This window comes from Odocoileus virginianus, chromosome 14, assembly GCF_023699985.2.
Source record: "Odocoileus virginianus isolate 20LAN1187 ecotype Illinois chromosome 14, Ovbor_1.2, whole genome shotgun sequence".
Taxonomy (NCBI): domain Eukaryota; kingdom Metazoa; phylum Chordata; class Mammalia; order Artiodactyla; family Cervidae; genus Odocoileus; species Odocoileus virginianus.
Window position 1 is genome coordinate 32287481 of NC_069687.1, and position 26309 is coordinate 32313789.

The 26309-nt window shown below is 38.3% G+C and overlaps 1 protein-coding gene across 7 annotated transcripts in view; it reads right to left on the reverse strand.

Annotated features, from left to right (window-relative positions):
- Positions 1 to 14219: 14219 nt before the first annotated feature.
- CPLANE1 (ciliogenesis and planar polarity effector complex subunit 1) overlaps positions 14220 to 26309 on the reverse strand; it is a 104758-nt gene continuing 92668 nt past the window's right edge. For 6 of the 7 annotated variants that reach the window (XM_070476592.1, XM_020901628.2, XM_070476594.1 and 3 more), the window contains 3 exons: positions 23377 to 23466; positions 15488 to 15660; positions 14220 to 14966 (listed from right to left, as the gene is read on the reverse strand). In XM_070476592.1, the coding sequence (XP_070332693.1) occupies positions 14793 to 14966; positions 15488 to 15660; positions 23377 to 23466 (437 nt within the window). In that variant the 3' untranslated portion in view covers positions 14220 to 14792. The remainder of the gene's footprint in view (positions 14967 to 15487; positions 15661 to 23376; positions 23467 to 26309) is intronic. The other variant, XM_020901629.2, reaches the window with a different exon arrangement.

Consider the following 26309-nt stretch of genomic DNA (forward strand, 5'->3'; position numbering starts at 1 on the left):
CTTGTCTGTTTCCATTTGAATTTCTTATTGTAAAGATCTGTTTAAATCCATTTATATTATTTTGCAGTCTTTTATGTAAAATTTATTATATCACTGGTTTTCAAGACAAAACATAAAATATTGTTTATACAGTTTGTATAGGCTGACTTCTGAATAATTGGTATCTATTATTTTCATTCCCATAAGAGGGTGTAAACAATTAACTCCAGGGTTTTATTGTATCCTGCAATATTTAGTATTAACTATATATGATTTAGCACTGTGCCAAACACATTTTCAAGAGTACATTTTGATATAAAAAGAAACTATAGTTTGTTCCTTGTATGCTTCAATTTCTTTCTAGTGATGTCATGATGGTAATATTTATTTTTTAAACCTGGGGGGGGAAGTTACAGTCTTGGGGAAAGGTAACAATCATGCTATTTTGGGAAACTAGCATTTCTCTTAGTTAAAATTATGCCATGTGTTATTTTCAAAATAGAATCGAGATGACTATGACACTTCATAATAACATTACATTTTTCACAAGTTATTTTTTAATGCTGAAAAAGGAGTAATTTTACTAGTTGAGATGTTTATTCGTTTTCTATTCTAAATGTTTTATACATCTTTGGGGAGCAGTTGTCATTTATTTGTTTGTTATTACAGATGGGGAGGTGGGTATTTAATTAGTTGATTTGCATAGTTGATGCTCAGAAATAGTAATGCCTAAAATTTACAGAGGATGAGGTCTGTTTCAGATTTAAATCTTTTTAAAATATGTACTATTTTTTAAGTCAGCTTTTTAAAACTGACCTCTAGAATGTTAAGTTTTATGAAATTGGCCAATAAATGAAGATACTCAATTTGTGAGGAAGAGTGACATTGCCATAAAATACCTTTTTGTGAACTCTTATTAAACCACTATGAAAATAACTTTACAGGATCTATTTCCTATGTGGAATTATTTCAGAACATTTTCTTGAAGGAAATGTTTTCTCCTTCTTCTTTTTCTTCCACTTAATTGCATGTTTCCTCTTCCTTTTTACTGTGAACTATGTGGGACAAAACTAGATTGGGTTCCCCCCCACTTTGGAGTTTTATCAGCAAAAGATTAAGGTGACTTTTGAAAACAATAATGATACATCAATAAGAGTAAAATACCAGTTAGGAAAAATTGATAGAATATAAAGTCCAGCCTCTAGATTTGTAAGACTAGAGCTGTGAATTTAAAAAGCCAGTTTTGAATGCTGATGTTTAATGATGCATGCTGTCTTTTAATTTCTTTCAACACTCTGGTAGTTAAATGTGTTATCCCCATTTTATAGATAAGAAAAACTGAGGCACAACAGGATTCAGTAATCTGCTTTTAAGTGTTTAATAGGCATTTAAATTTAGCATTGGAGTAATTGCATCTCACTACTCTACGCTGATTGCTCATCAGCATTAAAGATGATCCTTTTTGAAAGTGTACCAGTTCTTAAAGGATGCTTGGAGTACACATATACTTAGGGATCCTATATACCCCAGTTAACCTCAGTTGGTCATAGATGAATTGCTGTTTAGGAGTTTTCCACATATTCTAAGCTTCAGTATTTGAGCTATTAATTAAAACAAATGTTGATGTAACTTGGGGCTTCCCAGGTGACTCATTGGTAAAGAATCTGCCTGCCAATGCCAAAGATGTGTCAACTTATCAAACCTTCACTTTTTACATTAATGTGAAACCTAGTATTTTCTTACTTAAATTATCTAGTAATATTCTGATAAAGAATGGGTATTTAGAAAAATTCATACGGAAGTACAGATACAGTAAACAGAATTTAGTAATCTTTAGTAGAAGAAATTCTGAAGTCTTAGGGGAAAGTAGTATATAGCTTACTCAGTTAATATGTCGAGTATTTGAATTGTTAGCAGGTAACTGAAGGACACAGCAGTTTTTAACAACTGTAGTCCATTTCATGAAGACAGGTAAGTCAAGCTTTTTTGTCCAATGTTGATTTCATGACCAGGAAGCAAAGTTATCCTGTGTTCATTTAGAAAGTGAACTTATCCAAGAAAGTATATGGTTCTCCCTCCCCATACACCATGTTTAGTTACATAACGTACTCGTCTTCGTCACTATCTTAATGTCTAGGTGGTCTGCATCTTCAGAACTATTGATATCAATCAGAATAAGATGACTTGTGCAAATATAAGATGCATCAGATTACCCATTAAAAATAATTTGGAACATTTGATAAGTTTTGCTCTATAAAAGTTCTACTTATTTGAACCTTTCACTAAGTTTGCCTTGCTCATTCTAAAACTAAAGTTTAACTTACATAATTTTTCATCATAGGTATTAATTATACAAATGATGTGATTTTTTTTTTTAATGGCACTGTCCTGTTGGTCCCATTTGAGTATAAATTTGGTTTGATAGAAAGGTCACTGCCCAAATTCCAGTTTGTATAGTTTGTTGACCAAGTGGTCATAAAATCCTCATGTTTTGCATTACAGCCAAGCAAAAACCACCACTCTTCCTTCCTTCTTAAGACCAGCTGTGTATGGTTCCATTGCTCAGAGTGATGCCATATGCACACAATTTTATCATAATTTTTTAAAACTTTTAATTTTTGTTATAGAACCATCATGCACTTATCACTCAGTGTCAGTCAGTTCTGAATTTCTGATCAAGCTTCTTTGACCTATACCTGTATACTCCTCTCCCTCATTTTTCTGAAGTAAATCCCAGGCATCTTGTTACTTCACCTGTAAAGATATCTTTAAATACTAAATAACTTTTGACCTCAAATATCCGGTAACTTTTCAGTTTTCTCAAAATATCTTTTTGTCTTAATGTTTCTTCATCTATCTTTTACTCTGCAAGTTTTTTATGATGAAACTTGTTTGTCCTTGGATACTTAAGAAAATAGTTAATTCTAAAGTTATTTTCTGCTTTTTAATCCTTTTGCTTACCTGAATTTATTATAGGCTTGAGAGGCATTGTCTCTCATTCAGACTTGCACCTGCATAACTAGAACAGAGGTCCCATCACAGAGATAATGAACAAGGAGATAGGTCTAGTTTTCAGAAAGGTGGTGATAAACATCCTTTGCATTTTAGTTAGCAAATGCCAAGCAGGCAATTGGAGATAAAGACCTGAAGGAAGGAAACAAGTTTAAATAGATAACAGAGGATACTCTCGGATTACAGCTCCTCTGTTAGTCAGAAACTTTGTACTAATTATTGCTTGAAATAAATGGATTCACAGGCTATGTTATTGTGGTTCAATTGCTCAGCCATGTTCGACTGTGCAACCCCATGCACTGCAGCACGCTAGGCTTCCCTGTCCTTCACCATCTCCCAGAATTTGCTCAAACCCATGTCCATTGAGTCAATGATGCCATTCAGCCATCTCATCCTCTGTCACCCCTTCTGCCTTCAGTCTTTCCCAGGTCTTTTCCAATGAGTTAGTTCTTTGCATCAGGTGACCAAAGTATTGGAGTTTCAGCATCAGTCCTTCAAATGAATATTCAGGGTTGATTTCCTTCAGGATTGACTGGCTTTATCTCCCTGCTGTCCAAGGGACTCTCAGAGTCTTTAGCACCACAGTTTGAAAGCATCGATTCTTCAGCACTCACCCATCTTTGTGGTCCAACTCGCACATCCATACATGACCACCGCAAAAACCATAGCTTTGACTAGATGGACATTTGTCCACAAAATGATGTCTCTGCTTTTTAATATGCTGTCTAGGTTTGTTGTAGCTTTTCTTCCAAGGAGCAATGAAGTGTGAAAGTCGCTCAGTTGTGTCCAACTCTTTGTGACCCCCATGGACTATACAGATCATGGAATTCTCTAAGCCAGAATATTGGAGTCAAGTGTTTTAATTTTGTGGCTGCAGTCACTCCTCAGTGATTTTGGAGCCCAAGAAAATAGTCTGTCGCTGTTTCTGCTTTTTCCCCATCTGTTTGCCATGAAGTGATGGGACTGGATGTCATGATCCTTGTTTTTTGAATGTTGAGTTCTAAGCCAGCCTTTTCACTCCTCTTTCACCTTTGTCAAGGGGCTCTTTTAGTTCCTCTTTTTCTTTTTCTTTTTTTTTTTTTTTTTTTGCTGTTAGGATGATGCTATCTACATATCTGAGGTTATTTATATTTCTCCCAGCAATCGTGATTCCAGCTTGTGATTGATCCAACCTGGCATCTCGCATGATGTACTCTGCATGTAAGTTAAATAAGCAGGGTGACAGTATACAGCCTTGACATACTCCTTTCCCAACTTGGAACCAGTCTGCTCATGTCCGGTTCTAACTGTTGCTTCTTGACCTGCATACACGTTTCTTAACAGGCAGGTAAGGCAGTCTGGTATTCCTAGCTCTTGAAGAATTTTCCACAGTTTATTTTTATCTACACCAGTTAAAGGCTTTAGCATAGTCAATGAAGCAGAAGTAGATGTTTTTCTGGAATTCCCTTTTTCTGTGATCAAGTGGATGTTGACAATTTGATCTCTGGTTCTCTGCCTTTTCTAAATCTACCCTAAACATCTGGAAATTCTCAGTTCATGTTCTGTTGAAGCCTCGCTTGAAGGATTTTGAGCATTACCATGCTAGCTGTGAAATGAGTACAATTGTGTAGTAGTTTGAACATTCTTTGGCATCACCTTTCTTTGGGATTGGAATGAAAACTGACCTTCAGTCCTGTGGTCACTGCTGAGTTTTCCAAATTTGCTGATAAACTGAGCACTTTTAACAGTATCATCTTTTAGGATTTGAAATAGCTCAGCTGGAATTCTATCACCTCCACTAGCTTTGTTTGTAGTAATGCTTCCTAAGGCCCACTTGACTTCACACTCCAGGATGTCTGGCTCTAGGTGAGTGACCACACCATTGTTTGTTTGTTTTGTGTAAAAACAAAAGTATATTTTTCCTATATAATTGAAAGACATTACAGTTTTTGCTGAATGGAATTTTGTCTCTGTGTTTGTATTTGTGACTTTTTTCAGTCATTGTTTAATCTCAGTTATACAGAACCTTAGAAATGAAAAGTTATTTTTGTGTTCATTTGTCAAATATTTCTAAGGTCTTCATATCTGACACTAGCCTTTTTCTACTAATATGTGTCAGTGTAAGTTTTGTTTGATCATAACTCACCTAGAATTATAATTTAGGCTTCTCCTCATTAAATTTAGATTGTGGAACAAAGAAAAAGAAAACTAATTATAGTCTCCATTTGCCATAAAAGCTAAAATGAACAGTGAATCTGCACATTTCATAGTTTTAAAAATATATAGTTATACAGTATGAAGGATCTGAGAATCCTTTAAATGTTCTTAACCACTTTGTAATTCATAAACTTCTTTGAGAAGAACATGATGAAAACCATGAACTCTCTCCTTAGAAAACTGAACAAATTAATATCCAAATTTGTGCATGCAATTTCTAAGAATTCATGGTCATCCCACCTAGGTCTGTGTACAAATGCCCTGACTTGAAAATCCACGGATTATAAATTTGAAGATCTTTCTGTTTCAAATTCTTCTTTTTAAGAAGGTGAAATTGAAACTCAAAGAGGCGATGTGATATCTGTAAGCTACATACCTACTTAGAGCCAACCGTGAGCAACACTTTGGGCCCTTATTTCCTAGATCAGATAATGAAAAAGATTTCATCTGTAACATCATTCTTCTGTCACCCAGTAAGATCTAAATGTAGGCTTCTTGATGACTAATAACTTTTGAGATGCCTACCATCCTGCTAGATAAATGGATATAGTAAGATGTAATATTTTATGTGTTCTGTTTTTAATTTTTTTTTACATTACGTGGCATGATGCAGAAGACTAAAACTTGGATTGGTGAGAAGTCAGAAAACATAGTCTGAAGCCATGTGTGTTTGAAGTTTCATAAATAAAATCACTTAGCTAGGTTATGTGGGAACCTGGAGTGTGAGTATCACAGGGTGTTGATAGTAAAATATCAAAAGATGAAGTTATAGAAATAGTCACTAAGTATACAAAGGCAGTGGAAGGACCTCAAGCTAGGTACTATTAAAAGCTCATTCTGACTGCTACTAGAGGATAGATTTGAGGGTGTGAAGAAGAGGACATGCATGCAATATCCTCTCAGTGACGGTGAGAGCCTGAACTAGGACAGTGATGGTAGTAGGGATAAAGAAGACTGGAGTATGCAGATGTATTCAGGAACAAAAACAGCAAAACTCAACAGTTGACTGATGAGGTAAAGACAGCCATCTGGAATAGCTATCAGGTTCTGTACTTTAGATGACTAGGTTGATTTTAAATATGTTGTAAGTGAGTGCCTATCAGATGTTTAGGTGATGTCCAGAAGGTGGGAACACATACAAGCAGGACACTTTCAGGGGAAAGTTTTGGCAGGGGCTACGTTTGGCACTCATCAGCCACGTGAGTTACAGTAAGCAGTGCACAGTCAAAGAATCTTAGAGACTACCAATATATAAGATGCAACAACAACAACAAAAATTGCAGTTGAAATGGAGATAGAATTGATCAGAGGAGTCTGGAAACAATCCAGAAGTAGGGGATTAAGAGAGTTTCAGGAAGGTGGAGAGCAGCACTTGAAATGCCACAGTAGAACAGAAAAATGCTTGATCCCACCATTTAGGATGTAAATAGAAAGCTTTAGGGAGAGTTGTTTCAGAGAGGATGAGAGCAAAGCCAGATTGTGGTTGAGTTGAAAAACAAATGAGAATTGGGAAGAGCGGCAGTTTAAGAGTTTGGAAGGGTCATCCCAGTGCACCAGCCCCGAGCACTTGTCTCATGCATCCAACCTGGACTGGTGATCTGTTTCACACTTGATAATATACATGTTTTGATGCTGTTCTCATGGGGAGGGAGGGGGGAGGGGGGTTCGGGATGGGGAACACTTGTAAATCCATGGCTGACTCATGTCAGTGTATGGCAAAAACCACTACAATATTGTAAAGTAATTAGCCTCCAAATAATAAAAATAAATGAAAAACAAAAAAAGTTTGGAAGGACTTAGAATAAATATCCTCAGGGTGGTAGTTCAGGAAGATCACTCACTGGCTACCACATGAAGGATTGTGAATATGCCAAACTGCAATATTTTTCTCCAGCAGTGCTCAGCTGTACAGTGGAAGTGATTAATCAGTGAGCCAGGAGTGTGAGTTTGTTGGAGGTATAGTCGAAGAGCTAGGTTGAGAGAAAATGGATCAAAGTTCAGAGGTCTCCATGAAGTGGAGGAGCAAGTAAAATGAGAGTGGCAGAGTGAAAGTGATGAAGTCAAAGAGAGGATATAGAGTAGCTCTGGAAATCAGGTACAGAGTGTGAATGTAGGAATGAATGAGTTAAGTGATGAGGGGCAGCTGGGTATTGGAGAGATGGAGAAATCACAGGCTACATTCTACACTCCTTTCCTGAACTTAAAACACCGGATTCTAACTCCTTCTTTCCTGTCATACTGTTTGTCTCGGAGATAACTTGGTATTGACACTGGTTCATTAGTTTTTGCTAATTCAGTCATTTGATAAGTATTTGCTGGGTGCCGTACTGTGAGCAATGAACTGTACTGGACCCATTGGCAACAAGCTTGTGTTCTAGTGGGAGATATAGGAAGTGAACTGCAAAGCACACAATTGTACAGTCATTAAATTACAGTTGAAATTAGTGCTTAAAAGGAAAATAACAAAAATTATGAGAGCATATAGCACTGAAATAATCTGGAGGGCTAGGGGAGACCAGAAAGTCTTCCTTCTCCAAGTGAAACTAATCCTTAGATAAAGCCTAGTATGCAAGTGGTATTACAGATACCAAATAATGTTGGTTGAACTGTTCATAAAAATTCTTTTTGTTTCCAGCAGTTCATTCCTAGGGACATGATGGTTGAACTCTAAAGTCTGAGGAAAGAAAAAAAAAAGATGAAGGGGATGCAAGAAGAATCCCAGATTTATTACACAGCATATGCAAAGGGCCTGAAGAAAAGAGCATATTGCTTTCAAAAGCTTCACAGTTCTTGTGAATGACAGAGAAAAAATGAGAGTAGGATGATGCTGCTGATGAAATAAATGGGACAAATCATCCCTTGGTAGGCCATGTTAGGATGTCCTATGAGCAATGGGAAGCCATTAAGGTAGGTGGGAAGTGGAACAGGGATTAGCATTTGTGAAGTCAGACTTGCCTTTTTTAAAGAGCACGGACAATGACAAGAGCGGAGCCAAAGTGCTCTGTGGAAGATGATGACAACTGCAGCTGGGGTGGTGGTAATGCAAGTTGTTCAGCCGTTCAGTCATATCCGACTTTTTTGTGACCTAGCGGTTCATCTTTCAGAGTCATATTCTTTTGCCTTTTCAGACTGTTCATGGGGCTCTCAAGGCAAGAATGCTGAAGTGATTTGCCATTCCCTTCTCCAATAGTGGAAGGAGAGAACTGGCTTAGTATATTTGTAGAATTGATTAGGATGTTTAAATTAATCATATAGCTTTGGTTGGCTAAAATAGTGGCCAATGCTTTAAATTGTAATGAGGAGAGAATAGGTGTGAATTTCCTTAGTAAGATTTAGTGAGTGAAGGTAGAGAACCACATAAAAGACAACATGACTTACCTGCTTCATCCAGAGGAAGTCCATGAGGAATTACCGTGATCTGAAGTGTGAAAAGGGCCAAAGAAGAGAGAACAGTCTTGCATCTCTGCTTGGCTTAAAACTGTCCACTGAATCTTTAACATCCTGCCTTTTATATAGTTTAGAGTAATTCCAAGATAAAAATGTTAATGAGGCAGTGTTTTAATATAAAAAAGTTTCTATTATTTAGTAGGCTTTTTTCTAATTAAATTTAAAGAAAGAATCCCTTGTTAATTCAGGCAACCACTCTGATCTCTGAATAGCTGCATATTTCTAAAGAATATACTATTGTAATTTACTAACTCATTCTACTCCTTAGATATTGATTATATTATGATCTATTGACTTTTTATGATAAAGACTTGTCTCTCAGGCTTATTCCCTCTCCTCCCAATATGGATATCACTATATTTAATGAGCATTTCCGTAATATAAAACTATGCAAATATTATTCAATCAGAACTAGTGTTTAGTTTACTATGAATGCATTTCCTTTATTTCCTTGTTTTCCCTTTAGTAAGGCTGCTTTGCTGTTTAACTTACGTAATTTCCATGTAGAAATCTGTGATGGTCTTTCAGATCATTCCTTTGGGTCTTCTCCCCGCTGCCCCTCCCACATATCTCCATCATAAATGCCTTCCTGGAGCTATTCTTCCCTTTGCACCTATCTGGACTGATTTTTTAGGACTGCTGCCAAAGTGTTCTACCCAGTGGTAGACTTTTCCTACCCCTGTTCTGGTTGGATCCAGGACCTGTGACTGGAACCTGAACTTTCTCAGTTTTGCTTAAAAATGTTCAATTTGCTTGAGCATATCCTGCAGTAGTTTCCTAAGAACAGACACCTAGGAACAAAATTTTTGAATCATTGAATGTTTGAAAATATGTTTATTCTCACCTCATGGTTGATAACTGGGTCTAAAATTCTAAACTGAAATTTTTCCCTTTGAAAATATTTTCACCGTAATCTAGCCTCTGTTGTTGCTGTTAAGAGGGCTGCTTCCATACTGATTTATTGTTCCTTTGTATATGATCTTTGCTTTCCCTTCCTAGAAACTTAGGATATTTTCTGTATTTCTCATATTATAAAATTTCACTGTGATGTTTCTTAGTGGATCTCTAAAAATTCCTTTTTCAGGGTATGTTATAGACTTTTGATCTGTGTTCTTAGCTATGGAGAATTTTCTTTGATAATTTCTTTCCCTTTAGTTTCTTTCTCTGTAAATTTTTCTTTCTTTGTAATATCCAGGAAGATACTATTCTTCCTGGACTCATCTCCTCAGTTATGTTTTTTGCTGTTTTCTTGGGTCTTTTGATGCTATATTTGAGAATTTTTCAACTTTATCTTCTAACTCTTCTATTAACTTTTTAATTTCAGCTATATTTTAACTTTCAAAGAGTTTCTTCTTGTTCTCTGGTTGCCTCTTTCATACAGTAACTTGTTCTTATTTTGTGAATGCAACATCTCATCAATCTATCAGATTAAAAAGTAGACTTCTCAGTTGCCATTTGGTGCCCTGAGCTCAAGCCACAGTCAATGCATCCTATGTTCAGATTGAAGGAGGTTGAAAAATCACATTCCCTCACTCCTTGAAATTCTAATAAGAATTACAAACATAAGTCAGACAGATGGAGATAAAATTAACAGCTTTATTGTGAGTATAGCCAGGGTAGAGACACTGCAGCATGGACCTGCAATCACAGTCAAGCTTGCTGCCATTTGCCCCAAATCTAGACAAATATCCATCTGCTGGTGGAGTATTCTGCAAGGCAAATACTTAATCTACTTAGCTTCCTGCCTGAACAAGAAACCACTACCCTCCACTCATCAAGAGTCAAGAGTAGGGACAAAAAAAAAAAAAAAAGAAAGAGTCAAGAGTAGGGACAAAGGGAATGAAGCCACACATATACTTGGTAAATACATGTATACTCCTTTTTAAAATAGGAATCAATTGATGTTGAACTCTTGCCACTCACCAACTAGAAATATCAATCTGCTTTATTAACAGAAATAACCTCATGGGAATTCTCACAATAGGGCTTCCTCTGTCATTGTTGGAACCTTCCAATTCATTAGTGGTAAAAACCATTTCTTGTGTTTCCTTCATGATCTCTTTGTTATTTTACTCATTTAATTTGGACTGTCCCTTTCATGAAGAGGGTTTCTTCCTGCATGTCAAGTGATGCCTAACTGTGTCTTCAGGTTTAAAGCAGGGTACTAGAAAGTTTACTGAAACTCTGAATGTATAGGTGGATTTCATCTAGTGGGCTCAAGTCTACAGCAGTGATTCACAAAGTTTTTCTGGAATCAGAAAATAAGTATTCTAGGCTTTGCAAGTCACATGGTCTATGTAGCAACAGTGCAACTCTGCCTCTGCTGTACAAAAGCAGCACAGATAACATAAATGGATGGGCAGGTTGTCTTTCAGTAAAACTTTATTTAGAAGAACAGAAAGCTGGCCAGATTTGCTGCTTTCTGCTCTAAGGTCATCAGATGGGAAGCTGGACTCTTGCCTGGGTTATAGATGTTGGGAGCTCTATGCACAAGGAATAGAGAAATAAGGAGTTGCAACTGTTCTAATAAGACTTACACCATGAGTGTCTCACTGCATCTCCCTTTTTGTATTTGTCAGCTCTGAGTCTTAAGTACACTGTTTATCATTACCCTTTTCTGCACAAATTATATTATGGCTTCCTCCACCCTCTTAGACCTTCTGTTACTTCTCTTCTCCAGTAATATCTCCTGTCCAATTCTCTTAGCTTGTGTTGATTTACACATTTTAATATTCCTTTATTATCCTTTCATTTAGGTCTTAGAAGAAATAAACATAATTTATCAAATGGTAAAATATTTTATTTACCATTTTAAAGTTCTTAATACTGAAGTTATTTTAATTACCTTATTTTTATATTTCCTGGATTTGAATATAGTTTAGATAATTCTTTTCAAATTAGTATCATTGTTTTATAAAATCCTATATAAAACTTTCCCTTCAGCTAGGCAGCTCTCCACAGAAGTTGGCCCTATGCCCCACATATATAGATTCATTCCCTACACACCAACCTTACCTAACAAGGGTTCTTTTCTTCCCACATGTTCCCCAGATTCAGTCTTTATGAAGATGAAAGCAATAGTTTCTGTTGGGGTCTCCTTACTGACACAAAGTCACAGTCTAGGACACACATGAAGGGTCAGGATATGAGCAATGCCTCAAGGAAAGCAGAGTTCTGGAGGGCTACCAATGTGACTTCTACACCATTCCTGTCTCTCCTATTTCTTCAGTAAGATCCAAGGATTGGTTTCTTATAGAATAGCTAAACAAGACACAAAAAACCACTTGGATTGTTGGGAAATGAAAAAATATTTAAACTATAATGGCTTTTCATGAATCCATCAAATATGTGAGCTTATTCTAGGGCTAGAAACAATAGGAGCTGAAGTAGGAAAGTAAGGCTGAAGTCAGTGATATTCACCCAGGTCCGTGGATATAATTTCTTGGCAGAAGTCTTGTGTTTGAGCTTCCTTTGTTATAGATTCCAAACTCAGCCAGAATAAAGAGTAGGACACTCAGATGTGGCTTTGGTTTAGTGATGCATGCTATTAAATGCTGTATACATATTTTATAATAAAAATGTGAGCAAAATGATATTGTTTTGAGAAGTTAGGAATCCTTTTGATAACTGAGGTAACCCCAACTATGGTAAGTGCTAAAATCTAGATGTGGAAACTGTTTCTTTTAACCTATGTTTGGAGGGTACACAGTCTAGACCCTTCCTTGGAAGGATGTTTTCTCTGTGTCAGGCACACGACAAAATCACACTGCAGTTTTTTGAAGACCATAAGAACATATTCAGGCGGATGCTGGAGACCGCACAGGACCACCCATCCTCTGCTGACATATTCTACCCTCCTTCAGTCCTCTTTGAGGTTTGCTGTGTGGATGTGAAGTTCACTGAGACCAGGGAAGACTTCCACTTCTAGCTATGACAGAGTAATTGATACAGGACTCGCCTTGCTGCTTTAACCATAAAATTGGACAAAATAAATGTGAGGCAACTGCTTTTAGACACTGGGCAGCACGCAGCAAGAGACAGTGATCCCTGAGGGAATAGATCACAAGGTAAGGCTCACCAGTGCCTGGCTTTTTAAGTGTATTATCACGGCTCCAGCTAACGAGTTATGTCCCGGGAGACCACAGCGGTCCCGCTGAGCTGAGGAGGCAGAGGTCGAAGTGTAGGATGGTGACCACTGACCAGGCTCTGCAAGGCCTTGTGTGAGGGCTTCCCATGGACAAGAGTGGAGCTGCTCATATCCAGTTCTGTGCAAGAGTACAAGAGGCTTTATTTACCAGGAAGCTGTTACTAGGATAAAAGGTTGAGACAACAGTCTCTAGGGGATGTTGGAGGCCCAGCTCAGCTACAACATGGAGCTCTTTCTGACAGTCTATTAACATTCCAGGCATCCAGTTTATACAACAGGAAGGCCCATCTTAGAAGTAAAGACCTTGCCCTAGAATAACTGCTGCAAAAATACCCTTCAAAAATGACAGTGAAAGAGAATAGTTCAGTCAGTGAAACCTGAGGGACCTGCCAGAAGATCTTCACAATGAGAAACACTAATGAGCTTCAGTCAGAAGAGAAATAGTACACATAAATATGGATCTAAAGGAAGAAATAAACACTGGAAAAAAAAAAAACACTGGAGGTAATACCCTCAAAAGCCAACAGAATGTTTAAGTCAGAACAGGCGTGAGCAGGTATACACCAGTTTACTGTGAAGTAGTGAGAGTGAAATGTCGATATTGACTCTATATAGTCTGAAAAGACGATGATGGGAAAGATTTAAGGCAGGACAAGAAGGGGATGACAGAGAACGAGATGGAGACTGCATCACCGACTCAATGAAGATGAGTTTGAGCAAGCTCTGAGAGACGAGGAGGGAAGCCTGGCATGCTGCAGTCCACAGGGCACAAAAAGTCGGACATGACTGAATGACTGAACCAGTCTGGTGAGTTCAGTTCACATTGTTAGCTCTAAAGCAGCAGTTCTTAAACTTCTTGTTCTCTTTATATTCAAGATTATTGAGGAGCCCAAAGAGCTTTAATGTAAGTATATCTGTCAATATTTATGTCAGAAATGAAAACAGAAAAATGTTTAAATTACAATGACCCCCATTCAATGTTAACATGTGATGCATGGCAATGTTTGAAGGTTTTATAAATATCTTCATTTCTGGCTTAACAGATGACTGCTGAATTCTTAAACCAGCTTCTGCATTGACCCTATTGCAATGTCTTTTTAGCTGAAGTGTATGAAAAAAGTCTGGCCTCACACAGGTATGTAGTTGGAAAAGAAGGAATATTTAACATTATTTTTCAGATAATATTCTTTGATACTGCACTAAAAATGGACAAATATGTGAAGGTTTTTAGTTTTTTTCTCATAAAAAATTATTTCCAAGATTATGACGTTGTTGGGTGCAGTACCAGAATTACCCAGGTCTCTGCCCCACGGTTTTCACGAAGTTAACATGAGCCTTCCAGAGTCAGGAGTCACAGTCTCTTTCTTCCCCACCCAAATCATCCATCTTCTTTTCTCCCTCCAAGTCTTTTTTAGCTGAGGACAGAGGACAGACGATCTGGACGACATGAAACATGGTTTATTTAGAAGTTCAGAATTGGTGGAAGATGGTTAGTTCCTTTTTACTCCTAGGCCAAGTCCTATACAATTTTAGGATATATTTTAAAATGGAGTTCATTATAGAGTGTCTCAGGTGAGAGAGTTATCTTCTTCACTTCAGTGAAAGAATTTTTTTTTTTTCTATCAGACTTACCCATATAAGGTTGTTTCTCAAAACTCAGGAGATAAAGGAAGATGCAAGATAGATTTTTATTGAAAGTAGCTCAAATATTATATAAGGTTGGATTGAAAGGTACTGTTTATTTCATCATTTAAAAAATTATACCTAAAGATAATAAGTCAAATGCAAAAACATATAATATGACTATAGTTAACCCTTTTCCCTTGAAGGCAAAATAACTGAGAAATGTTTATTTTCCCTCTTAAATGTCTAATCCAAGTAATAAGGTGCTTACAGGTGGTAAATTCACATTGCTTCCTTCAGTGCTTCTCTCCCTTAAACCCACAAAATCTTGCTGAACTTCATCACTGAGTTGCTGGCCTTCATGTGGAAGCAGAGTGACATTCAGGTCTTACAGGTCTAGGGCCCAGTGGACAGAGAGGCTCTTGTCCTCCACGCCGGCCACCATGTCTTCAACAGCATCCCAGTCAAGCTTGCTGAGGATGCTGCCTGTGCTCTCAGACAAACTCTCCATGCCACCAACCCCAAAAGGAGCCTCTGACTTTTCTTCAGTTGGTGAAGAGTCCTATCAAATTGAGAAAGACAGTAAATTGTGGTCCTGAGAAAAAAAATAAATGGCACATGAGCTAAGTTTTCCAAAGACCCTAGAGCTGCTCATCCATCAAAGAGTGATGGAAATACAAAGGGAACTAGGCTGTCGTTGCCCAGCAATCTGGACTGGCGATGGGATGAATGAACGTCACCTGACACAACGAGATGCTCGAACCAGGCCTGAAGAGTAGACAGAATGGACTGTCGCACCTACAGTACAATATTCTGTTCTTACATTCTTGTTGTGTTTTGTTTGGGTTGTGTTTTTTTGTTGTTAAAAAGAAAACACACACTCAAGGAAAGTTCTGAAAGACAAATGCTGGAGTATTCAGCCAAAAGTGTAGATGCTTTGAATCACTACTTCAAACTGACCTAACAACCCTTAAGTATGTCTACATCCCATACACACACACAAATAAGTAAATATGGAAAGAAAAAAGCCCTTAAGAGCACAAATAATCACTAGGGCAAACTGAAACCTGGAATAACGCATACCTGTAGCAGGGAACTGTGACTCTCGTGGAGAACTGCACGGATGTCTGAAGGTACCAACCACGGGCTCACCACAGTCTCTTCTCGCTCATACTCTATACACACCTCCTTGGTTTGAGGTGCAAGCCCAGCGCTTCTGTGATTTTTTGTACACTGCCGACAGGGAGCACTGAGGCCTTTCCAGGGAAAAGAACAAAGCATACTTTAGGACTGATTCATTGGTAAGTCTGTTCCTTACTGTGACTTTTACTGTCAAATCCAAGGCAGCCAATCTCATCTTATATTGGAATCATAAGGTCTGGTTGGCTTTAGAGTTCTAGCAATTCCTGTTCTCTTGGTGTGAGAGAAGGAAACTGAATTCTGGCCAACTCTTAAACACATTCGAGTATGGTTGATTAGGAAAGAAAAGTGAAATCGCTCAGTCGTATCTGACTCTTTGCGACCCCATGGACTACCAGGTGCCTCTGTCCATGGGATTTTCCATTCAAGAGTACTGTAATGGGTTGCCATTTCCTTCTCCAGGTTGATTAACAATATCTGATTAGCAATTAACAATGTTTGATTGACAATACTGTGTTAGTTTTCAGGTGTATAGCAAAGTAATTTAGTTGTACATATACATGTATCTGCTCTTTTTCAAGTTCTTTTTTCATTTAGCTTAATAACACTGAGCAGAAATCCTTGTGCTATACAGTAGGACCTTGTTGGTTATCTATTTTAAATATATAGCAAGTGTGTACATTGTCTACCTCAGACTCTAAATCTATTCCTTCCCACCATTTGCTCCCCCGGGGACCATAAGTTCATACTCTAAGTCTGTAAGTATGTTTTGTAAGTAAGTTCATTTGTGTAATTTACTTTAGATTTCACATTTAAGTGCTATCATATGGTATTTGTCTTTCTCTAACATACTTTGATCAGTATAATTTCATCTATCCATGTTGTTGCAAATGATGTTTCATTCTTTTTAATGGTAAGTAACATTCCACTGTATATATGTACCACATCTTCATTATCCTTTCCTCTATGATGTACATTTGGGTTGCTTCCATATCCTGGCTATTGTAAACAGCACTGCAGTGAACACTGGGGTGAATGTATCCTTTTGAACCATGGTCTTCTCCACATACATGCCCAGGAGTGGGATCACTCAATCATATGGTAGCTCTATTTTTAGCTTTTTAAGGAACTTCCATACTGTTCTCCATAGTGGCTGTACAATTTATGCTCCAACCAACAGTGTAGAAGAATTTCCTTTCCCCCACAACCTCTCCCAGCATTTACTGTTCGTAGACTTTTTTGACAATGGCCATTCTGCTAGCTACAAATCATTGTAGCTTTGACTTGCATTTTTCTAATAATTAGTGATATTGAGCATCTTTTCTTTTCTTCTTTTTTTTTTTTTTTTGTGGAGCCATGCAGCACGTGGGATCATAGTTCCCTGACCAGGTATCAAACCACTCCCCCTGCATTGGAAGTGGAGAGTTCCCATCACTGGATCACCAGGTAAGTCCAAGCATATCTTCATGAGTCTATTGGCCATCTGTATGTCTTCTTTGGAGAAATGTCTGTTTAGGTCTTCTGCCCATTTTTTGATTGGGTTGTTTATTTGAAATTGAGCTATAGGAACTGTTTGTATATTTGGAACTTAACTCCCTGTCGATCCTATTGTTTACAAGTATTTTCTCCTGTTCCATGGGTTGTCTTTTCATTTTGTTTATGGCTCCCTTTACTGTGTAAAAGCTTTTGAGTTTAACTAGGTCCCATTTGTTTATTTCCATGACTCTAGGAAATGCATAGAAAACGATATTGCTGCGATTGCAAAAAGTGTTCTGCCTAAGTTCTCACCTAGGAATATTATAGTATTCGGTCTTACATTTAGGTCTTTAATCCATTTGTGTTTACTTTTATGTATGGTGTTAAAGAATGTTCTAATTTCATTTTTATATATTTAGCTTTCCAGTTTTCCCAGCACCATTTATTGAAGAGACTGTATTTTCTCCATTGTATAGTCTTGACTCCTTTGCCACAGATTAACCAACAAGAGGAGCATAGTTTTCTCTCTGGACTGTCTATCCTGTTCCACTGATCTATGCTTCCGTTTCTGTGCCAGTACCATGCTGTTTTGATGACTGCAGCTTTGTAGTATAGTCTGAAGTCAAGGAGCCTGATTCCTCCAGCTCTGTTTTTTCTTTCTCAGAATTACTTTGGCCATTCAAGGTTTTTTGTGTTTCCACACAAATGAAAACTTTTTTTTGGTTCTAGTTGTGTGAAAAATACTATTGGTAATTTGATAGGGATTGCACTGAATCTATAGACTGCCTGAGGCAGTAAAGTCATTTTGACAATATTGATTCTTCCAATTCAATAATATAGTATATCTTTCCATCTATTTCTATCATCTTCAATTTCTTTCCTCAGCATCTTCTAGTGTTCAGGCGTTTGCCTCCTTTTGTTGTTGTTCAGTCACTAAGTCAGGTCTGACTCTTTGCAACCACATGGACTGCAAGATGCCAGGATTCCCTGTCCTATTTCTTGAAGTTTGCTCAAACTCAAGTTTGAGTTGATGATGTTAACCATCTCTTCCTCTGTCATCCCCTTCTCCTCCTGCCTTCAATCTTTCCCAGAATCAGGGTCTTTTCCAAAGAGTCAACTCTTTGCATCAGACGGTCAAAGTACAGGAGTTTCAGCTTAACCAGTCCTTTCAATGAAAATTCAGGGTCGATTTCTTTTAGGATTGACTGGTTTGATCTCCTTGCTGTCCACGGGACTCTAGAGTTTTCTCCAGCATCACAGTTCAAAAGCATCAATTCTTCAGCACTCAGCCTTCTTTATGGTCCAAGTGTCACATCCATACATGACTACTGGAAAAACCATAGCTTCGACTATGTGGACCTTTATTGGCAAAATGATGTCTTTGCTTTTCAAAATGCTGCCATGGTTTGTCATAGCTTTCCTTCCAAGGAGCAAGCATCTTTTAATTTCATGGTTGCAGTCACCGTCTGCAGTGATTTTAGAGCCCAAGAAAATAAAATCTACCACTACTTCCCCATCTATTTGCCATGAAATGATGGGTATGTTAAGTTTTAAGCCAGCTTTTTCTCTCTCCTTTTTCACCTTCATCAAGTGGCTCTTCAGTTCCTCTTCACTTTCTGCCATTAGGGTAGTATCATCTGCATATAAGAGGTGGTTGATATTCCTCCTAGCAATCTTGATTCCAGCTTGTGAGTCATCCAGCTCAACATTTCACATGATGTACTCTGTATATAAGTTAAATAAGTAGGGTAATAATATACAGCCTTGATGTACTCCTTTCCCAATTTTGAACCACTCTGTTGTTCTAAGTCCAATTCCAACTGTTGCTCCTTGTCCTGCATACAGGTTTCTCAGGAGGCCTCCTTAGGTACATTCATTTCTAGGTATTTTTATCCTTTTTTATGCTATGGTAAACTGGATTATTTCCTTGATTTGTCTTTCTGATCTTTCATTGGTAGTAGATAGAAATACAAGAGATTTCTGTGTATTAATTTTGTGTCATGCAACATTATCAAATTCATTGATGGGCTCTAGTAGTTTTCTGGTAGCACTTTAAGATTTTCTATGTCTGGTATCATATGACAGTTTTATATCTGCAACAGTGACAGTTTTATCTCTTTTCCAATTTTGGGTCCTTTTCTCTGATTGCTGTGGCTAGGACTTCCAAATCTATGTTGAATAAAAGTGACAAGAGTGTGCATCCCTGTCTTGTTCCTGATCTTAGAAAGAATGCTTTCAGCTTTTCACCATTTAGTGTGATGTTAGCTGTGGGTTTGTAATATATGGCCTTTACTCCCTAGTAACTCAGATGGTAAAGAATCTGCCTGCAATGCAGGAGACCCAGGTTTGATCCCTGATTTGGGAAGATCCTGTGGAGAAGGGAATGGCTACCCACTCCAGTATTCTTGCCAGGAGAATTCCATGGATGGAGAAGCCTGGCAGGCTATAGTCCATAGGGTTGCAAAGAGTTGGACACAACTGAGCAACTAACACTGTCATGTTCCCACAATGCACACTTTTGGAGAGTGCTTATCATAAATGGTGCTGAATTTTATCAAAAGCTTTTTCTACATCTATTAAGATGATCATATGGCTTTTATTCTTCAACTTGATGTATCACACTGATTTGCAGATACTGAAAAATCCTTGCAGAGACTGATTTAAGATGGTAGAGCAGAAGGACATGTGCTCATCATCTTCTGAGAGAGCACCAAAATCACAACTGTTGAACAACCATCGACCAGAGGACACCGGAACCCACCAAAAGAAGATACCCAATATCCAAGGACAAAGGAGAAGCCACAACAAGATGGTAGAAGGGGCACAATCACGACAAAATCAAATCCCAAACCTGTGGGGCGGGCAACCCACTCACTGGATAACAATAATACCAAAGAAGTTCTCACACTGTTGTGAAGGTTCTAGGCACCACATCATGCTTCCCAGCCTGGGGATCTGGCAAAGGGACTGGGAATCCCCAGGGCATCTGAAGGCCAGTGGGATTTCATTAAAGGACTCCCACAGGACTATGGGAAACAGAGTCCACTCTTGAGGGCACCAACAAAACCTTGTGTGCACCAGGACCCAAGGGAAAGGAGCAGTGACCCCACAGGAGACAAACTTGCCTATGAGTGTCTGAGGGTCCCCTGCAGAGGCATGGGTCAGCAGTGGCCCACTGTGGGGACCAGGGCATTGGCAGCAGCAGCCCTGGGACATGTGTCTTGGCATAAGTCCTCTTGGAGGTCACCATAAGCCCTACCATAACATAAAACCAGGAGACTCCAGGACTGGGCCTCCTCAGGCCAAACAACTAACGGGGAGGGAGCACAGCCCCACCCATCAGCAGACACTTGCATTAAAATTTTACTGAGCACAACCCAGCCCACCAGAGCAAGACCCCCATTTTCCCCACAGCCAGTCCTTCCCATCCAGAAGCTGGTATAGGTCTTATCCTCATTCACCAGAGGGCAGACAGAAGAAACAAGAACTATAGCCTCCAAAACAAAAACTACAATCACAGAAAGCTAACCGAAATGAAAAGAAATAGGATTATGTCCCAGATGAAGGAACGAGGTAAATTCCCCAGAAAAACAACTAAATTAAGTGGAGATAGGCAACCTTCCAGAAAAATAATGCAGAATGATAGTGAAGATGATCTAGGATCTTGGAAAAAGAATGGAGAAGATGCAAGAAATGTTTACCAAAGACTTAGAAGAATGAACAGAAATGAACAGTAATGAACAGTAGACAAGAAGGAATTAATAGCAGAATAACTGAGGCAGAAGAACAGGTAAGTGACATGAAAGACAGAATGGTGGAAATCACTGCTGCAAAACAGAATGTAGAAAAAAGAATGAAAATAAATGAAGACAGCCTAAGAGACCTCTGGGACAACATTAAACACACAGATATTTGCATTATATGGGTCCCAGAAGGAGAAGAGAGAAAGGACCTGAGAAACTATTTGAAGAGATAATAGCTGAAAACATCCCTAACATGTGAAAGGAAATAGTCAACCAAGTACAGGAGGCAAATGGTTCCAGGCAGGATGAACTCAAGGAGAACACACTGAGACATGTAGTGATCAAACTGACAAAAATTAAAAACAAAGATGAAAATTTAAAAGCAATAAGGGAAAAAAAGACAACATACAACAGAAATCCCACAAGACTATCAGCTGATTTCTCAACAGAACCTCTACAAGCCAGAAGGGAATGGCATGATATATTTCAAGTGATGAAAGGGAAGAACTTTCAACCAAGAACACTCTACCCAGCAAGATTCTCGATCAGATTTGATGGGAGAAATCAAAAGCTTTCCGGACAAGCAGAAGTTAAGAGAATTCAGCACCATTAAATCAGTTTTACAACAAATCCTAAAGGAACTTCTCCAGGCATGAAAAATCCTTGCATCCCTGGGATAAACCCCACTTGATCATGGTATATGATCCTTTTAATGTACTGCTGGATTTGCTTTGCTAGTATCTTGTTGAGTATTTTTGCATCTATGTTCATTGGTGATATTGACCTGTCATTTTCTTGTGTGCCATCTTTGCCTGGTTTTGGTATCAGGGTGATGGTGGCCTCACAGAATGAGTTTGGGAGTATTCTTTCCATGGCAATCTTTTGGAATAGTTTCAGAAGGACAGGTTTGTTAACTCTTCTCTAATTGTTTGATACAATTCACCTGTGAAGCTATCTGGTCCTGGACTTTAGTTTGTTGGAAGTTTTAAAATCAGTTTCAATTCAGTACTTGTGATTGGTTTGTTCACACTTTCTATTTCCTGATTTAGTCTTCAGAGATTGTACCTTTCTAAGAATGTGTCCGTTTCTTCTAGGTTGTCCATTTTATTGGCATATAGTTGCTTGTGGTAGTTTCTTAAGATCCTTTGTATTTCTGTGGTGTCCATTGTAACTTCTCCTTTTTCATGTCAAATTTTATTGATTTAAGCCCGCTCCAAGTTTATCACTTTTATCTTTTCAAAGAACCAGCTTTTAGTTTCATTGATCTTTTTCAACTGTTTCCTTCATCTCTTTTATTTATTTCTGCTCTGATCTTTATGATTTCTTTCATTCCACTAACTTCAGATTTTGTTTGTTCTTCTATCTGTAGTTGCTTTAGCTGTAAGGTTAGATTGTTACTTGAAGTTTTTCTTATTTCCTAAGATAAGATTGTATTGCTATAAACTTCCCTCTTAGAACTGTGTCCCATAGGTTTTGGATCACCTTGCTTTCATTGTCATTTTTCTCTATTTCTTGGTTTCTTTAGTGATCCATTGGTTGTTTAGTAGCATATTGTTTAGCTTCCACATATTTGTGTTTTTTCCAGTTTTTTTTTCCCTTGATTTCTAATCTTATAGTGCTGTGGTCAGAAAAGATGCTTGATAGAATTTCAATTTTCTTAAGTTTATGAAGGCTTGCTTTGCAGCCCAGCATGTGATCAATCCTGGAGAATATGCCATGTGCACTTGAGAAGAATGTGTATTCTGCTGCTTTTGGATGGGACGCTCTATAAATATTAGTTAAGTCCATCTGATCTAATGTGTCATTTAAGAACTGCCATTCTTTATTGATTTTCTGTCTGGATGATCTATCCACTGGTGAAAATGGGGTGTTAAAATCCCCCACTATTATTGTGTTATTGTCAATTTCTCCTTTTACTGCTGTTAGTATTTGCCTTATATATTGAGGTGCTCCTATGTTGGGTGCACATGTATTTGCAATTGTTATATCTTATCTTGGATTATTACGTAGTATTCTTCTCTCTTGTAATATTCTTTAAAGTCTATTTTGTCTGATATGAGTGTTTCTACTCCGCCTTTCTTTTGATTTCCATTTACAAGGAATATCTTTTTCCATCCCCTTACTTTCAGTCTATAGCTGTTCTTTCTATCGTTCTAGGGGATGTGAGGAGGCCACTTAACTTCTTTGCCTTAGTTTGCTCAGTTGTAAGATGGGGATAAGAGTTGCCCTGTCAACCTGGCATTAACAACCTGAGAGTTAAGAGCAGGATGAATGTGAAACTATGTTTTTAAATTGTGAAAAGTAACAGCAGTTGAGGGATGGGCTGGGGGAGATGTCAGGAACTGAGATAATGAGTTATAATTTCCTTCTCTCTAGCTGATCAGAGGAGAGCTAATTTGGCCACACTTATGGGTCTATGTGCTCCATGGCTATGTGATCACAGCACCTTCCTGACTACTTGTTTATATGTTGAGCAGTATGCTTATTAAGCCCATTACCACCATCCAGCCACACTCTTCATACTAAAATCTGTATTTGACATTTCTAAGAGTGATTTATGATTTAAAAATTTTTAGTATTAAGCTCCAGAACTTTCTCTCCTTTATCCCATACCTTTTCGGATGATAACTGGAGACTGTACAACCTTTCTAACTGCCATTTTGGCTGCACCAGCTTTTCTCTGTATGGTAAAAGTAGCAGTTTCTACAAAGACAGGAAAACTTCTTTAACTTTCCATATGTGTGATTTTTCATCTTTCAGGTTGTAAATTCATTGAGGACAGAAATCTGATTAGTAGAGGCCCAACGGCTCAGCAGTAAAAAATCGACCTGCAATGCAGGAGACATGGGTTCAATCCCTAGAAAGGGAAGATCCCCTGGAGGAGGGCATGGCAACCCACTCCAGTATTCTTGCCTGAAAAATCTCATGGATCTCATGGATAGAGGAACCTGGCAGGCTACAGCTCATGGGGTTGAAAAGAGCTGGACATGACTGAAGCAACTTAGCACAGTAAAAGATGGCTGATTTGAACCAAGAAAGCAAAACAGAAGTGCAGCTGAAGGAAGGGAAAATCTACTCTGAGGCTTGGTATCTCTACAGGACAACCACAGACCTTTCTCATCTGGCACATGTGCTCAACAACAGCTCTAGCAACGGGAAAATCCAGGCATATGTGCCTATTCCCAGTGAACCACCTAGGCACAGTGCCAAGAGAATGATCGATTAAGGTTTCTTAAATTCCAGGATTGGTAGCAACCCTTTACTGTATATGTTATTGAAAATATTTTACTTATAATCCTCAACAACTCTATGAGGTAGATTTTTAAAAACATATCTGGCGCATGAGACAAGTGCTCGGGGCTGGTGCACTGGGATGACCCAGAGGGATGGGATGGGGAGGGAGGTGGGAGGGGGGTTCAGGATGGGGAACACATGTAAATCCATGGCTGATTCATGTCAATGTATGGCAAAAACCACTACAATATTGTAAAGTAATTAGCCTCCAACTAATAAAAATAATTGGGAAAAAAAAACATATCTGAGGACACAAGTAAGCAAGGGAGCTGGGCAATTTCAAAGGCTAGACCTATTATTTATGCCTATAATGCCTCTCAGATACTTATTATAGTCTCTATATATAGTTTCTGATAGAATTAACCATAAGACAAGGGGGAAAAAAAGACCCTTAACTTTAACAGTTTGCACACTGGGCTGAATAAAATAGCCAAAAAATAAAAGTATACTGCTTTATAAAAGACAGATAACATATATAGTCAAACTAACAAGTATTTTCAGGAAGAACTTCAGAGAATTGTTAAATCTTGATGGATCAAAACTTCTCATCTGTACAGTGACTAAACTTGCCCCAGTGGGGTCAAGTTGACTGTTTCACTGACTGGGTTTCTCCCATCGCCTCTGACTGCTGCCAGGGCAACAGCTGGTTCTGTGTGTGGCAGAGGAAGTTGGAAGGTCATTGTGTTCACAGTCCCTCAAGCTGCCTCTACTACCTTAACTTTAGAGATCCAGGGAGGCTAAGTGACAGGTCCTCGGATAAGAGCTCGTCATATACTGCTCTATGATACTGTATAAATACTATAATATCTGCCCATTAATATACTTGAACAATAATTAGCTTATAAATAGCTATTTTTAGGCAAAAAACTAGATAGCCTTTTACCCCATTTATCTAATTATTCAATTATGCTAAAGTTTTTGACTGTGTGGATCAGAGCAAACTGTGGAAAATTCTTCAAGAGATGGGAATACCAGACCACCTTACCTGCATCCTAAGAAACCTGTATGCAGGTCAAGAAGCAACAGTTAGAACTGGACATGGAACAATGAACTGGTTCAAAATTGGGAAAGGAATACGTCAAGGCTATATATTTTTACCCTGCTTATTTAACTCCTATGAAGAGTACCTCATGCAAAATGCTGGTTTGAATGAAGCAGAAGCTGGAATCAAGATGGCCAGGAGAAGTATCACTAACCTCAGATATGCAGATGATACAACACTAGTGGCAGAAAGGGAAAGAAACTAAAGAGTCTCTTGATGAGGGTTAAAAGAGCATAGTGAAAAAGTTGAAAAGATGGCTTAAAACTCAATATTCAAAAAAATGAAGATCTTGGCATCCAGTCCCATTACTTCATTGCAGACAGATTGATAAAAAGTGGAAACGGTGACAGATTTTATTTTCTTGGGCTCCCAAATCACTGCAGACAGTGACTGCAGTCATGAAATTAAAAGATACTTGCTCCTTGTAAGGAAAACTATGACCAACCTAGACAGCATATTAAAAAGCAAAGACATCACTTTGCCAACAAAGGTCCATACAGTCAAAGCTATGGTTTTTCCAGTAGTCATGTATGGATATGAGAGATCATAAAGAAGACTGAGTGCCAAAGAATTGATGCTTTTGAACTGTGGTGCTGAAGAAGGCTCTTGAGAGTCCCTTGTACAGCAAGGAGATCAAACCCATCAATCCTAAAGAAAATCAACCTTGAATATTCGTTGGAAAGACTGATACTAAAGCTCCAATACTGTAGCTACCTGATGCGAAGAGATGACTCATTGGAAAACACCCTGATGCTGGGAAAGACTGAGGGCAGGAGGAGAAGGCAGTGCCTGAGGATGAGATGGTGGGATGGCATCATCGACAAAATGGACATGAGTTTGAGAAAACTCCAGGAGATAGTGAAGGACAGGGAAGCCTGGCATGTAGCAGTCAATGGGTTCGCAAAGAGTTGGACATGACTTGGCAACTGACCACCACCACCACCACAAGATGAAGAGTCTTGCTACCCTCAAAACATTTAGTCTATAATGGGATAAAACCAACTTCATACATAACTATGACATAAGACCCGTTGCAGTAGTGCCTCATAAAAGGCAGAAACATTGGATTGAGGATTCAGAGAACAAATAAAAAAAACTTGATTTGTTACCAGTGCTACTGTGTGCTTAGTCGCTCAGTCATATCCAATTCTTTGTAACCACACAGACTACAGCCCACCAGGCTCCTCTGTCCATGGGATCATCCCAGCAA